At 28.8% G+C, this 15,947-nt stretch overlaps 1 protein-coding gene and 1 long non-coding RNA gene across 2 annotated transcripts in view; one reads left to right on the top strand and one right to left on the bottom strand.

Moving 5' to 3' along the window:
* LOC107445531 (transcription factor RFX3) overlaps nt 1-13,629 on the top strand; it is a gene marked incomplete at its 5' end in the record, with an annotated part of 45,322 nt that extends 31,693 nt beyond the window's left edge. Inside the window, 6 exon segments of the mRNA XM_043055531.2 lie at nt 350-447; nt 3,244-3,393; nt 3,670-3,878; nt 5,537-5,690; nt 7,307-7,358; nt 9,683-13,629. Of these exon segments, the coding sequence (XP_042911465.2) occupies nt 350-447; nt 3,244-3,393; nt 3,670-3,878; nt 5,537-5,690; nt 7,307-7,358; nt 9,683-9,756 (737 nt within the window). The 3' untranslated portion in view covers nt 9,757-13,629.
* LOC122272192 (uncharacterized) lies at nt 9,462-15,947 on the bottom strand. Its single transcript, XR_006226838.2, has 2 exons — nt 13,847-15,947; nt 9,462-10,142 (listed from the first exon to the last, which is right to left on the bottom strand). It is a non-coding gene; the product is annotated as an uncharacterized lncRNA (long non-coding RNA).

Below are 15,947 nucleotides of genomic sequence, written 5' to 3'. Positions count from 1 at the left end.
TCATTCTATTTATTTTTATTTATATAATAATATCAGGTTGTGTTTATAAATCTTGTGCAGTTCAAAGTTAAGTCTCCCAGTTTTCATTTACACCACCAAGTATACTCCGCTTTCTCTCAAATAGTGCGATGCAATTTTCCTCCAGTTTTCTCATTGTCCATGAAGCATACGTTAAGACTGGCAAGAGTTTTGTAAATTAAGAACTTTGTTTTTCTAGAAAGAAACCTAGATGTAATAAATCTTCCTAGCACATAGTCTGTCACTTTTTAAGTCAATTACTTTAAAGTGATCCTTTCTAAATGTAAGCCCCTTTCTAAATGATAAACAATTTATTTTCTTTGTAAAATAGGTACTCTCACTCAGGCTATAAGAAACTTTGCTAAGAGCTTAGAAGGATGGTTGAAAGGTGCAATTACAGAATGTGGCGAAGATATTCTTAATATAAAAGTAAGTTCTAAATCAATATATTTATTTTTACTCTATTTTATAAGCACAATTCGCCAAAAGATTAAGAGATTCTTGAAGGCAATAGATTCCAAAATCTATGGATTTTTTCTAAATTTGAAAAAAAAAAGACTTTCTCTGCTTTAAATTGCAAGAAAAAAAAACAATGAAACTCATCACCGTTTTTAAAGCATTTAAATTTTAATCTGGAATGATGAACTACTAGAGCAAATGCAAAAATATAAAATTTAAAACATCGTTTGCAGGAAAAAACAAGTTTTTTCTTTTTTTTCTAAGCTTAATGAGTGGTAATTTTGCTGCAAATTCCAGTTTTTATTCAAAGACTACTTATCCATGTGATATATTTGCACCTTTTTTAATTGGATTGAATTAATTTTTAATAATATATTACATGAAAATCTCACATTTCAGTTATCGCCTTTTATTGCGCCATTATAAATCTGTGTTTGAACCTTCTTTCTTTTGCAGTTAGTGCAATTGATTTTTCATTGTTTATAAAATTCCAATATTATTACTACAGCAAAATTCAATTCCTGCTTTATTACAATACTACTGTTTTTTCGATTGACTTTTTCACTGTTATTGATACTGATATCCACACGGCTTTTTAAAATACATATATTTTCATACAATATTAAGAAACAAAAAATTCAATTTTACTCTAGTGCATAAAAAGAAGTCTTATATAGATAAAAAAAAACTGCACTTCTGCCTGCAATCAAATGTCTGCACTAGAAGTTGTTTGATACTAAATCAAAGTTTTTAAAAGTGCTCAGCGATGTAATTCTAAGATTCGAGGTACAATAGCTTATTGCAGCACCTTTCAAATTTTAATCTCAAATGAGATTCAATGAGGTTTTGTAACCACGCCATACGCACTGAGTGACACGCCTGAGAATAAAGAGTAACAATTCTTTTATGAATCATCTCCTTTATAATTTAATTATCACAACTGTTCAGAAACATAATTATAGAGAATAAAGTTGATAATTGCTGAAAGTCAATCGAATCAATATTAATTTGGAGATTTGCCTTCCTTAAAAGTATTAATGAGAGATGATTTCTAAAATGTGTTAAGTTTAATTTAATGACTGAAATACCTGATATTTGCCCTGATCAACGTTATAAATTTATTTAAACAAAAGGGATACAAAATATTTTTATAACAAATAGATCACGTCTCATTAAAAATAATTAACAACTATTGCATGAAATTAAAATGAAATATGTTTTTAGACTAAATGCATTATTACGCGTAATTTATCAGGCTAAATTATTTATAAATAGCTAATAAGTTGCAGGAAATTAATAATATAGTAATTTGATAATCAAATAGCAAATTTTTCATGGTGAAATTGTTGAATAGTTTCATAACTATTCAACAATAGCTTGGTATTTCAATGGCTTGCTGTTACCTAATTTTATTGCAATAACACTAATTTAGCACATTTTTGACAACAGAGTGCGTAGCGTTTTTGAAAAGTGCTTAAAGGTGCTTATTTTTGATTTACGTTTTTTAAAAACCCTTAAAGGTGCTTAGGGGCCGCTCAAAAAGTACGTACACAAAAATGGAGAAATTTTAAACCCCTCCCCCCCCTTCGTACATTACCGTACATAAGGTTTTACTCCCCCCCCTTAGAGTACGTACATTTTATTAGTCTACCCCCCTTTTTCATAAAAATTAAAATAATTATGTTTTAAATATAATTAAATATTTACTTAAGGAGGGTGTAGGATAAAGTCAAATTTAAATTTGGTGTATGTTTATAAAGTACGTACTTTGTATAATACCTCCCCCCCTCCCCATCGTACAAAACCGTACATAATAGCAAATCCCCTCCCCCCCTTCGGGATGTACGTACTTTTTGAACGGCCCCTTATTTTCATTTGAGGTTTGTAAAAAGTGCTTAATTTTCTATATTTTTAAAAGAGATTTTTTTTTCTTTGCCGTGTCGATTGTCGTTCTAAATTACAAAAAATTCATAATTTTCGCAATTTTTTCTACAATATTTATCAGGAATGAATTATTTTAATATGATTAAGTAATGTTTTAGAAAATGTTTTGGAATTTTATTGATTTTATGTTAATAAATTAAGAAATTTTAACAATAGAAAAAATAATTTTTATTACTGAACAGATCCTAATTATGAAATTTGGAAAGTGATTAAAAATATTTTTTGAGTGCTTAAAAGGTGCTTATTTTTTGTTGAAAAATCTAGCTACGCACCCTGGACAAACGAGAAATGAGCTAATATAGTAATTCTTTTAAATTTATTTTTAATTTCAAAACCTGTTACTAAAGTTCCCGAAACTGCTGCATGAAAACCTCCACCTTATACATTCATGCTTCTTCTCTTCTTAGTTATGTTTGGGTATCATAAAATTTGCTTTTTTCGTCTTATTTAAAAAAAAGTCTGAATTATAAATCATTTTCATGCATAATTGGAGTGAACCTAAATTAGTATTTATCCATTCTCTTCCTAATTTTTATTTTGTTTATGAGATAAGATAATTAAGCTTAATGTAAAAATTTGCATACTAATGGGACCCTTAATAAGAAATAATTTTTTGCCCAAAAATTATCTTTTATATTAGTTATTACTATGCTTTTTGATTTAGTTTCAGAGATGAAACCAAGAGAACTCTTCTTATTCTTTCTCTTGTGTTTAGAGAGAAATGTCTTCGTGAATAATTACTTAATTTATACGTTAAGGGAGTGTGAAAACAGAATAATATACATTCCAGAAAACCAATACAGAATTCTTTTGTTATTATAGCTCAGTGCCATAAGTGCCTTCGCTCAAACTTTAAGGCGTTACACTTCCTTAAATCACCTGGCTCAAGCTGCAAGGGCTGTATTACAAAGTGCATCTCAGATCAAACAAATGACCTCCGATTTGAATAAAGTGGATTTTCGTAATATACAGGTGATTATATTAACAGTGATTCATAATAAACTATTTGTTTCTTATAATTCAGTTTTATCATTAAACTGATTTAAATAAAAAGGATTTTGATAATGTACCTGTGATTTTTCTATTTTATTACTTAATCTTGTTTTTTAACAATTAATTGATTTGAATAAAAGGGACTCAATTATTTTCTTTGTCATTTATAATTTATTCTTTTTATATTAACCATAAACTGATTTAAATAAAGGGAATTTTGTTGTCTTGTTAATATGTAGAATAAAACATTTTCAGGAGCAAGCATCTTGGGTTTGCCAGTGCGAAGATGAAGTCGTCAAACAAATATTATTTGAATTCAGAGAAACTCTGCAGCATAATATGTGGCTGGAAGAGTGGGCAACATGGTTAGAAAACATTGTTCACAGAACTCTTGAACCATACGAAGGGAAACCATCCTATCCTAAGGCTGCTCGACAATTTCTTCTCAAATGGTCATTTTATAGGTAAGCATATATTTAAACTGCTTTGCCTCCCAATAAATGTGAAACGGGTTTGAATCCTAGCGATGGCTGGTCGATATGAATTCCTGCACCCACGACAGTGCTGACTTAAAAATATCCTCAGTGGTAGATGGATCATTGGTTGAAGTCCCTTTGCCGTCAGGCTAACTGTGGGTGGTTTTCAGGGTCTTCCTCTCCATTTAACCCAAGTGGGGGTTAGTTCCATCAAAAAGACCTCCACAAAAGCAAATTTCTTTGAATGCTTGATCCAGGAGTTCTTCTGGATTGGGTTCAAAATGACAAGAAAATGAGTAGTTGTAAACCTTGTTAAGCGACGGTTATAAAAACTGCTTTACCAAATATACAATATGCCAACCTTTTATTCAGTTCAGTAAGAAATGAGTGCTTTCTGAATGTGAATTCAGACAAGATAAGCCTCAAACTGCAAAATTAACGAACAATGATCCACAGTTCAATTTCATTGCACTAAATGGTCAAATGCTAAAACAGAACAACTAAGTAGATTAAAATGTATTCAAAATATTTGTGAGTTTTTGACAATCTCTAAAAGGGATCCACCATGCAATAGAAGGGCTCTAAAGGCGACACAATCGCTGAGTTATTCTTTAGAGGTAATTAAATGAGAAAAAAAAGCGTTATTTTAGAAAAAACTAAGCATCTCAAACGAACAAGCCATCTTCTTATTTTTTAAAGCTTAAATTGCAAAATTAAATGCAAACTGAAGCAAAAAACATTCTTGTTTATTTATTTAAAATAATCCCAACATTCTGTGGAATTGGAAAAATTGTTTTTACACATAATTATATCAGTAAAGGTCATTTTTATGGATGCTAAATTTTATTCAACAATCCGGTTTTCATGGCGCCAACAGAAGTGGTCTTTCCGCCTCAAGAAAACGACACTGAGTTAAATTAAAATTGCTTGCAAAAAAATCATCTACCTTTGATAAAAGTCCATGAAGGAAAGAACAACCAACTTTCATCAAAGACCATTTTACTGATAAGTTTCTCTGTTCTAGTGAAATCAAATATTTTTTAATAACACCCCCGCGGTGACGTGCAGAGCGCATGTTCCCGAAATAATACACAATTAGATAGTGGTGCCCAACCTGCGGCCGACAAAAGCACCTGAGGATTATATACATATGCTTTGGCTATATTGACACACTATTAAAAGGCACTCCTCTTTGTGGTGTGAGCTAAGGAAGAGATTATATCTTTTCTCTCTCTCTCTCTTTTTTTTTTTTTTTTGTTTCCTGGATTTTTTATATATTTTTTAAGTAATTTATTTTAATAATTTTTCTTCTCTTTTCATTATTCTTTACAGTATGTTTCATTTTAAAAACAGACATCAATTGAAAAATAGATGTTCTGCATAACAAACTGGGAAAATACAGGGAATTTAAGTTCTTTCAGCAATTAGAACTTGAATAGTTAGCCTAATAGAGCTCAGACAAGAGTGATTGTTTGTTTCCTCTTAATATATTGTGTTCAATATGCACGGGGAATTTTTTTTCTACATTTCAATGGCAACCCTGTTTGATTTGGTTTTCATGAAGTCACAATTACAGGAAAAAATAACAACTTTACATAATATCCAGTATTGAATAAAACAATTCTCACAATTTGTTTTCCCCCTAGCTCTCTTGTTATTAGAGATTTGACCCTTCGGAGTGCTGCTAGCTTTGGGTCTTTTCATCTTCTTAGACTATTATATGATGAATTCATGTTTTATGTAATTGAACATTGCATTGCCAGAGCAACTGGAACTACTAGCATTGCAGTTATGGGTGAAGTAAGTTATTATTTTGTTTTGCAATATTTCTTTTTATCATCAATGTTACGCCAAAAGGCTTCTCTCGATTTGCTTACTTCCCTATAAGTTGCCACCATTTTTAAAATTTTATCTTGTTTGTTGGTAATTTCTTGAAGTTTTATTGACACACTGTTGCGTGTTCATGATAAATTCTTTCCTAATTTTTTTTCTCCATTTTTTATATTTTTAATGTAATTTTATTTTTAATTGAAAAAGTATCAAAATTAGAGAAAAATATAAAGTAACTTTTTGTCCACCCATTGTATGTGAATTTCTTTGTGCGCATCAAACTTAAAAACCATTTTATTCATGGCCTTAATTTATTAAGATAGTTAATCAATAAATTTGGAAAAATTATCAAAAGTAATTTGTTCGTAAAAATTGAAAAAGTAATTTGCGCATCAAATTTGCCTATATTGAAGAATTAAGTAAATTATTAATTGCTTTCATTGTTTTCTTTTATTTTTTACTTAATTTGAGTTGAAACTAATATACATAATTTTTATAACAAATTTAATATACAATTTCTCATTTATGAAAATTATAATGAATGTATTATTTTCTTTAAGCAAAAGTTGAACACAATTAATTAATATATATGCCTACTATGTACACTTTTTCCCAGTTAAAATTAGAGTTATTTTTAATGAATCACCTCTGCACGGAGTTTCCTTCTTTTTGACAACTTGCATTGTTGAAGAATTTTTAAAAATTAAACACTTATAATTTTGATATTATTCAAATTAATACTTCTAATTTTGGTTAATATATAAGTTACAAGGAGATTCTTCTGACTTTCTGAACTTTAGAAGAACATGTAAAATATATAAAAATATGCATATTTACACATAGTTAAAATTTTTTTAAAATAAGAATGTATTTAGTTTAAATGTTTTCTTTGTCTTCAAAATAATTTCACACACTTTTTTTTATATATTTTTCCATGATTTGAATTGATAGGTATTTTCACCCTTTCATTTCCCACTTTAATAGCAGCAGAATTTTACATAGCTGCCAACTCTACTGTCAGTTTCTTCTGCTTTAATCAAATTTCTCCTGGTTTTTGTACATTTTAGAAACTTACTCCTAAAACTGAGTGACTAAAAAAACTCCTATTGGAATAGAATTTTTTGTACAGATTATTGCTTGCTTGAAAAAGTGTTACTTATACATAACGAAGTGAATATCATTTATGGAAATCTACTCAAAAATTTTCTTGCTCCTAAAATGTTCAGTTTATTTTTTATTTAGAACTCTCTTTTAAAATTAATTTAAAAAAAATCGTAACTATATTTGATGAATTAAATGCCTATTAATATTCAAAATTAGGAGTGAACATAATACATAACATTTCAAATATGTTTAATGTCAATTATAACTGGAAAATATTGCAGTTTTTTCTATTTTGATGACTATAAAAATCCCTAAAATTCCTTATGTGTAAAATATTTAGTACATCATACAACAATTATCATGAAATTTATATTATTTCATAATATCTACTGGATTTTTTCCTATCCATGCTGTCAGCTATGATTTTCATATTTTGTTTGGAAGTAAATAAGTATTTTATTAAGGATGTATTTTCATTTCAGTATTTGTGTTGTGGAGTTCCAGAGAGATTATCTGATGAGAGCTCAAATTCAAGTGAGATTCAACAAGAGTAGTTGAAATAATATGGTTTACTATTGATGCAACACATATCTATGCAACACATTAATTTTTTTTTTTGTGTAAAGAAATATTTTCTTATACTTGAAATCATAACACTGTTGTATGCAGCTTTTGTACTGTTTGTTATAAATAATCTATTTGAAGTGCTTCAAAGAATGAACATTTTTTAAGCATTTAATTTTTTCTCCTATCAATGATTATAGAAATTTAGAAAATTCTGAGGAAAAATTCCTTTTTGTTAAAATTTAAATATTTGTCGTGAAATATATATATATATACTCATGACAGAAAATTTAAAAAAAAAAAAAGCCATTTGTTCTCTTCCAAATAAAATAATAAAGTAAAAATCTTTTTTTTTTTTTTAAACAAAAATGTTTAGATCCTAATGGTTTTTTGTATTAAAGAATTATTAAAAATTACATTTTTAATAATTTTTAAATGATTAGCATTCTTAAAATAGCGTGAAATAATTTCTTTTTAGTTATTTTGAATCACTATAACTTGAATATTTTTTTAAAATTGTATTCTCAAAGAGAATAAGAATTGAATAATTATGTGTCAAGTCGTTCATTAAAACAGGGTTGCCACTTCAAAGGGAAAACATGGAAAATACAGAGAATTTTGACTTTTTCCTAGCAAACTGGGAAAATACAGGGAATTTAAGTTCTTTCTGCAATTTAAACTAGTATAGTTAGCCTAATATAGCTCAGACAAGAGCACGGGGATTGTCTGTTTCCTCTTAATATATCGTGTATAATATGTACAAGGAAAACACAGGGAATTTTCCCCCCAGATTAGAGTGACAACCCTGTATAGTTTTTATCTCCTATCAGCCTGTTACTTCAGTGTTAACAATTTAAGTAAGAATTTTTTTTTTTTTAATTATACCATCTTTTAACATATTTCCTGATTATCAGGCAAATAAGTATTAATATGGAAATTATGGTGATCAAAATCATTTTAAATCATATTTATTCTATCAGGTTAGGAATCTTGCTACCATTAAAAAAAGCTTCTGAAAAAAGGATATCAGGGCCGCCTTAATAGCAAGCAGCCGCCCTGACACAGAATGTTTAGACCCCCTATAGCACACTAAAATGTTTAAAAACGAACTAAAAAACTTCACATACATAAAATAAATCATTTTTGAAATATTATTCATTTGGGGAGTAGATTCATTTGGTAATTTGGAAAATATTCGTTACATTCAAATTTTCGTTATTTTGGATTTCGCTGCAACGGGATTTGACTATTGTCATGATGTATCTGATTAGTCATAGTACATTTTAAAACTTTTTTATACCCACCAAAATTATAAGGAAATTAATACAAATACTTATTTTAAAATGAATTAAAATATTTTTATGGTCTGCATTCTTTATAGTTTCAGGATGAAATCGTTTTTTTAAATATTTTGATGAATATTAAGATTTGCTGCGCTTCATGTGTTGAATTGATGAAAAACATCTTTTTTATTTAAATCATTTAAATTTTGTAAAAAAGGGAATAATTGATTTGATTTGTCAAATTTTTGATCATTAACTGAAGTTTTTATATTCTTTGAACAGCTAATTGAATTACCAAAAAAAAAAACTATTGAAATATTTTGCATTGTATTATATTTAGTTTGTTTATTCGTCTTCAATATATGTGGATTTATTTTATTTTTATAATTTGATTATAAGTATCCATAATGAATGCCTTGTTAAGTTATTTAAAAAAAAATATTTGTAATTTTGCATTTGACTTAATCCAGTTGCCATTTTATTGAAAGGACATAATCTGCATTTTAAGCAAATAAAAATTCATTAAAACTAGATTTAATAAACATAAAAATTATAATTATTACTTATTATTTTTTATTAAATCTACTATTAAATGTATTCTAGTATTTTTTATTGAATCTAGTATTATTCTAGATATTAAATGTACTGTATTTGATGATCAGCTTAAAAATTAGTACTTACCCATTTCTACTGAAAATACTTTGCATTCAAAAGGATACTTTGCTGAAAGTGTAACTCATTTTTTTTTGTTCAGTCAGAATGAAAAAAAAAATTGCTTTGTATAATATTCTCTCTTTTTATTTTGTGCCAAATGAGTTTGTTTTTCATTTTGTCAAGATTATAACAATGTTCATAAAATAAATTTTATCTAATTATTACATTAGTTGCTGTTCATTATAGCTGATTAGAAAAGTATAGTTTAATATAATTATGTGTTTGAATGTAGTAGAGACTAAAGTGCATTATTTATTTATGTTGTTCATAAATAGTATATATATTTCTTTCTCACAGATACTTGCCCGGAAAAACAATCAAAAGTTTTGATAAAGAAATTATTTTTCCTACCTATGAAGGAAATGCAATGAAACATTTCAGAATATTTGATTTCTGTACCTCGCACTGAAATTGGGTTTATACGTTCAAATATGTAACCACTACAATTATTCAACTCAAATTCACTAGTATATAAGGCATGTTGACTCTATTCTGTGTCAAGGTTGACATTGGAACCTGATGTGAACACGCTCACTTTGAGGGATGGTCCATGTTGACTCGCTGCTTGTGACTTCGACATTGTCTGTGCTCCGTTGCTACTCAGTCTCAATCGCACACGATGCTGGCCTACATACAATGGACTGCTGATGGCAACACGGGAGCGACCACGATCGTTAACTCGATGATCAGCACTCAAAGTCTAGTGTTCTCAATACCCGGCTTCTCGCGAAGCAGCAACAAATTGAGTAGTGGTATCCTATGAAAGATAAAATTCTTGTGAGAGAGTATCATAGCACTACAATAATATAACTCTTGCATAAAGTACAATTATCTGCAAGTTGAATTCGTTAACCTGCTGGTAAAAGGTTGGGAATGGCTGATCATTATACCCCTATAAAATCTACCATAATATGGCTAAAACTGAAGAATGTCTTCATAAGATTTAGTTTTTTGATGATACAGTGAAATGGCTTCCGTGTAAAAAGAAATGAATCCCTACAAGGTTCCTTAACATAGCCATAGTTACCAATCTTCAATACTGTCATGGCTTTTCTCTCCATGTAACACAATTTGTTTCATTATGGCCCAATGTTTGACCCAGGAGTTACCTTGTCTTCGGGATTGGGTTAAAAATATACTAGATTGATAGCTGTAAACTCTTAATACAATCGGTTATAAAAGAAAATAGATGAAATTTTTTGTGTTAAAAGGAAGATATTTTTGCAGCTGAAAAAACTTAGTAACTATGAGAATAGAATGCTCAGCTGAAGTGATCACCGGTTGAGCTATTCTGCAAATTATTTTATTTTATTTTGAAAGCACAAATATTATTATGAACAACGTATGTATCTAGAGTAATTAATCCTTTTATCAGGACATTAAGTAAAACTTAGAAGAAAAGAATCCCTAAATAGGAGTTTAGCGAGCCCTCTTGTGATTATAAATGGGTGAGAGGCCCTTCAAAAGTTCAAAATTAATTGAAATTATCAATACTAATTTTAAAATAATCAATTATATTTCATCTGTTGACATGCTGGTTTGATTTTATTTATTATTAACTATTGCATATGTTAATTAGAAAAATTCAGTCACTTTATAATAGTTCACTTTTTAACTACTGAAACTATATTTTCATTTTAAAGAACGATTTTTAGAATACCTATTTTACTTCTATCCAGTATTCAACGAGAGCTGCAAATGAATTTATTTATCAAATGATTTATTTTATTGACTGCCCTTTGTGTGCCGTTTATGGAACTGCTTGCATATATATCCATCGATCTGAAGATCAGGGAGCCCTATAACATGTCATGATATTTAAAATCAGACTAAAAATACTTCATAAAATAAAGCATTTTTAAGGTATGCAGTAATTTTAAGACATATTTTTATCGTCCCAAAAACACACTGCACATAAAATAAAGAAATTTTAAACTCTCTTTTTTAAAAAAAAAAATTGCAATGCTAACCAGTTGCCATCCTCAAATAATAAAATATTTTTCAAAACCAAGAAGCAAATTAAATTTAAAAAAAAACATGAGGGTATAACAAATTCAAAATGTATGGATTAAAGTCAGTTATAAAAACATTTTTCAATGCACATATTGGATTTTAGTTTAAAAGTTTTCCTGCTTATTCAAATTATACTGTTGTTTGCATGATAATCAATCACTATTTATAGGAAAGTGTGAGAATATATTTATTTAAGAAAATTTATAATGTTTGCTCTTTCAATGCTATTTATAGGGTATCTGTGCACCTGCAAAGTCATGGATGGATTTCCGAAAAATCTTAATTTTTAAAATGGAATTCCCCCATTTCATGGTGTATTTTAAAATATTTTTATCATGTTCTTTAAAAATTATCATGTCCCTTCAAAAAATGAAAGAAAAAATATTTTTAGAACGAATTATCTTTCTAAACTTCTGTGATTTCAGAATTTTTGTTATTTATTTACTTAATTTTTTTATTTTAGTTTAAAATTCAATCAATTTCAAATTCTAGCTGAAGCAAGCCAGTCATAGGCAAAATTTTTGTATTCCAAATTGCAAGGCTGATTGTGCTCCGGATTTCCGGAATTTTCACTAACAGTGATCCGGAGATCAAAGGTCCACACGCTTAAAAAAATGATTGATCACAGAAGTTTCCGGAAATCAAATTTTCAAAGATGGAGCTTAAAAGCACAGTTTGAACCCCAGAAATTTTCCGGAATTTTGACTTGGGCTCACAATCACCCCTGAAATTGAGAACAGAAAAAAATAGGGTGTATTTCTTTCCTTTCCGATGAAGATGAAAAGTATCTTTAGAATATAATTCTGCAGAAAAAAAGAAATTATTTGTTTCTGTATTTTATTGCTTCAACTCTTTCTTGACTCTGTTTTTTAAATTTAAAATCTATAAATATGAAGATGCAGTGTATAACAGTTTTGGTTATACCTATCATTTCAATTCATGTTATTATAATGCTTTTTTTAAATTTATTGTTGGAGAAAATAGTAACTTCGTTAAGTACAAAAAAATTCTTGGAAAGTCATGAATTTGGAAATCTAAAATGTAGCAGATACGCTGTATTTATAAAAAGTAAGACTCCTTTTTTTCCTTTATATGACATTTCATCAGATTACCTTTCGAAGGTTTTACTCATTTAAGGGAATTATTTTTTAAACACTTATAATTTTATTTTATTTCTGGTAGAATTTGATTATTCACTGTATTTACCCCACTGTGTAAAAAAAAAAAAAGTCTATTTAAAATTGAATCACAAAAAGTGGACACTTTTCAGGATAATTTATTTCTATTCAGTATTCGATTACCTAATAATTTATTATTCGATTTTTGAGATGGTGAAAAATCATTTCTTAATTTTAGCAGCAAATTTCTTTGACTAAAAGTAAAATCCCTCCCAACAGCCCATTGTTAGATAGAGGAGGTTCCACAATTGTGAGACGGAAGCAGGGGACCTGAATTTTCACAATAACAGTTCAGTGTCTTAACCACTGATTAATTAATTAATTGAAGCAGTAATACATTGGTGGCAAAATTAACATATTGTGAAAATATTAAACTAATTAAATTGTTTTTATTGAAGCATATGACTCTTTATTTAAAATTCGATCAAATTTCCCCCCACCCAAAAATAAATATTAGTTCAGGACACCCCTAGCCAAATTTGATAAAAACTTTGAAATACTATTTGACTAAAATTATAGCAATCTTCAAAGAATAAAATTTTATCATCCTACTCAGGGCTAACTTTCCTGTTAGGTTCGTTTAAAAGCAACAAAAATTGTATTAGCACTGATTAAATAACGAAAAGCATTATTTTATAGTACTGATCTACCTCTTCAAACCTTTTAGAAATTCTGTAATGAGCACTAAAGACATTCAGATTATACACGCATAAATGAAACACAGGATCTTTAATATTAATTGCATACTTTTCAGGTTACTTCGACAGTACTTTATTATCTTTTTAAGGGAATAATTCTTAGAACGTGAATATTGTACAATATCTTGATTTAGTCATTACCCAGTGCATTTCTAATCTCTCGATAGATTATGTGACTGCTTTTTGCAACCATTTTAAAATTGTAATTGACACCATTTTATTTAAGATTCTTGTAATAAAAAGAAAAGAATGTTGTTATTTAAAGTTCACTATTTACCAAATATCTGTTATGGAATTATTGCAATGTGATTATTGTTGAACTTGTTTTATAATAAAGTGTTCTGTTTTCAATGATTACACGCATTTCTGTTCTGAATACTTTCTTCCTTTTTAACACTAGGCAGTGACCGCGAAAGTACCTCTCTTCCTCCCTCTATACATTAACCGAATTATTATTTAGTATTAGTCCAAATTGTTTGAACCTTACAGAATGGCAATCAAAAATTCAATTTTAACTACATGGTTTGAATAGTTTAAAAGTTACAATAAAATTCATAAAAGAAATTGTTTACCTGTAAATTTTTTATCTCTCATTTAATGTTTTTTTTTCTATACTGTGCCACTTTAAAAAAAAAAATTATGTTACATGTGAAACCAAGACTTCGGTCAGCAATAGGGGGCTGCGGGAGGAATAGAATTCGGAAAACAAACTTATAAAGATTCTCAGGTATAGTTTGTTCATCAAGAGTTTGCTCCGCCTTCATCACGTGGTATCCAAAAAAATACTGTTTCGCTATTTTTGGTGTGTGAAGAACAAGTTTGGCGATCGTACCACAAAAATAATTATTTCGCAATTTTCATGTGCAACAATTTCTCTCTTTTTTGGAGTTTGAGACATTTTGCTGGGAAAACAGCAGTTTTTAAATATGTTAACTAGCTTCAATGTTTGAATGACTGAGATGAAGAGGTTGGAGCTGGTGAATGAATGCCATTTTTTGGGGCTCTAGTGAAGATTCAATTTTGCTGAAATCTCATTTGCGATTACCATGATTTTACTTTGCCTCCAATGATGTCAGGCGATCGCCCACAGATTTTCTAAACTATTAATTTTTCTCTTTTAAAAATTTGCTTGAAAAATATATTTATAGGTTTTTAATTATATATTCTTAAGTTAATTATCTTTATAATTGAAGTTCTTCGCAAAAAAAGTTTTAATACAGATGGAAAGTGCAGCAGAAAAAAGCTACTTTTCAGGGCTGTCTTAATATGACAGGCAGGGTAAACTATGCATAATTTTTTTAAAAAAAAATTGAGATGCTAACCAATTGCAATGCTAAAATTTTCAAGACCATGGAAGTTAATTAAATTAAATAAACATAAAGGTACAACAAATTAAAAGGTATGAATGTCAAACTAAACAGTTATGAAGACCTCGTTCAAGTACCTAAAATTTTCATTGGAATGTTGAAAAAATAGTTGCCCCTTTTAAGTTGGTGATAAACTACTCTTGGTGTTTGTATGATAATCCATAAATATTTGTAAAGAAAAATAAAATGCTTACTTAATAGAATATATTTATTTTAAAATGCAATGTCGTTTATTCTTAGCTTAGACTTCATAAAAAGTAAGATCCTTTCGTAAAGACGGCGTTTAACCTCTTCTCTCAACAAGGACTTAAAGATGGGTGAATATGCATATTAACAATGAGTGCATTCATTTATGGGCCAGTGAATCTACAAATTGTGTTACAACAAACAGCAATTTTTCATTTTTTAAAATAATTAACAAAACTCTGATATATTGAATACAAAATACTTTTAAAACGTCATTTAAATCTATACAGTGTGCAAAACAAAAGTTAACGGACCACCCTGGATAACTCTTCATCTAATGATCGGATCTTCACGTTCTAAAATTCAATCTTAATGAATGGTTCGATGGAGTGACCTCAAATACGCTGACTCAAAAACGTACTTTTTCTGACTAAACATATCTTTTCCCCCGACTGATCTCAAAAATGAAGGGGATAGCAGCAGTGTGGGAAATATGGACCCCTAAATGTTCGATTTTTTGTATTTATCTATTTTTTCACCATTTCTTGAGAATTTTTTAAGCGAATTGAACATTTTTTGCTCACCATAAAAAAATTCATTTGTCCATAGGTAATTATCCACCCAAAGAAGTATATTTTACAGGGATGAGATTCTTCCGCGGATTTCCGCTTTTTTTTTTCAGATTTTTCCATTTTTCCCGCTAATTTCCGCTGAAATTTTTTTTTGCCCAAGTTAAAATGTTTTATAAGGAATTTAATTTTCCGCGGAGGGAAGTTGTTGAAGTCCCTTTTCCTCCCTCTGAAGTTTCTCTAAAAATCATTTCCTTGGGATAAAACTGGTTGACCTTTATACAGGGATGAGATTTTTTTTTGTCTCTCGAATTTCAGCCTTTTTATCAAAAACTCCGATTCTCTAAAAGTTTCGTTTTTTTAAATAAATATCCCGTTTTTTTTAAATTCAGTCAATGAAGTAAAATAATTATATTTATTTACGATTTTCAAAGATAAACAGAAAATTCAATCTACGCCCTAGCTGCTAACCCTTCCGCATTTTTACTTATTTTAGCTATTTTCTCCGATTTCACGCACAGAAAATAAGATTTTCCGTATTTTTTATCCGT

Source organism: Parasteatoda tepidariorum, chromosome 4 (genome assembly GCF_043381705.1).
Source record: "Parasteatoda tepidariorum isolate YZ-2023 chromosome 4, CAS_Ptep_4.0, whole genome shotgun sequence".
NCBI classification, from domain to species: Eukaryota; Metazoa; Arthropoda; class Arachnida; order Araneae; family Theridiidae; genus Parasteatoda; species Parasteatoda tepidariorum.
The sequence above is the reverse complement of the archived record's forward strand: the minus strand, read 5'-3'. Positions and strand labels throughout refer to the sequence as shown.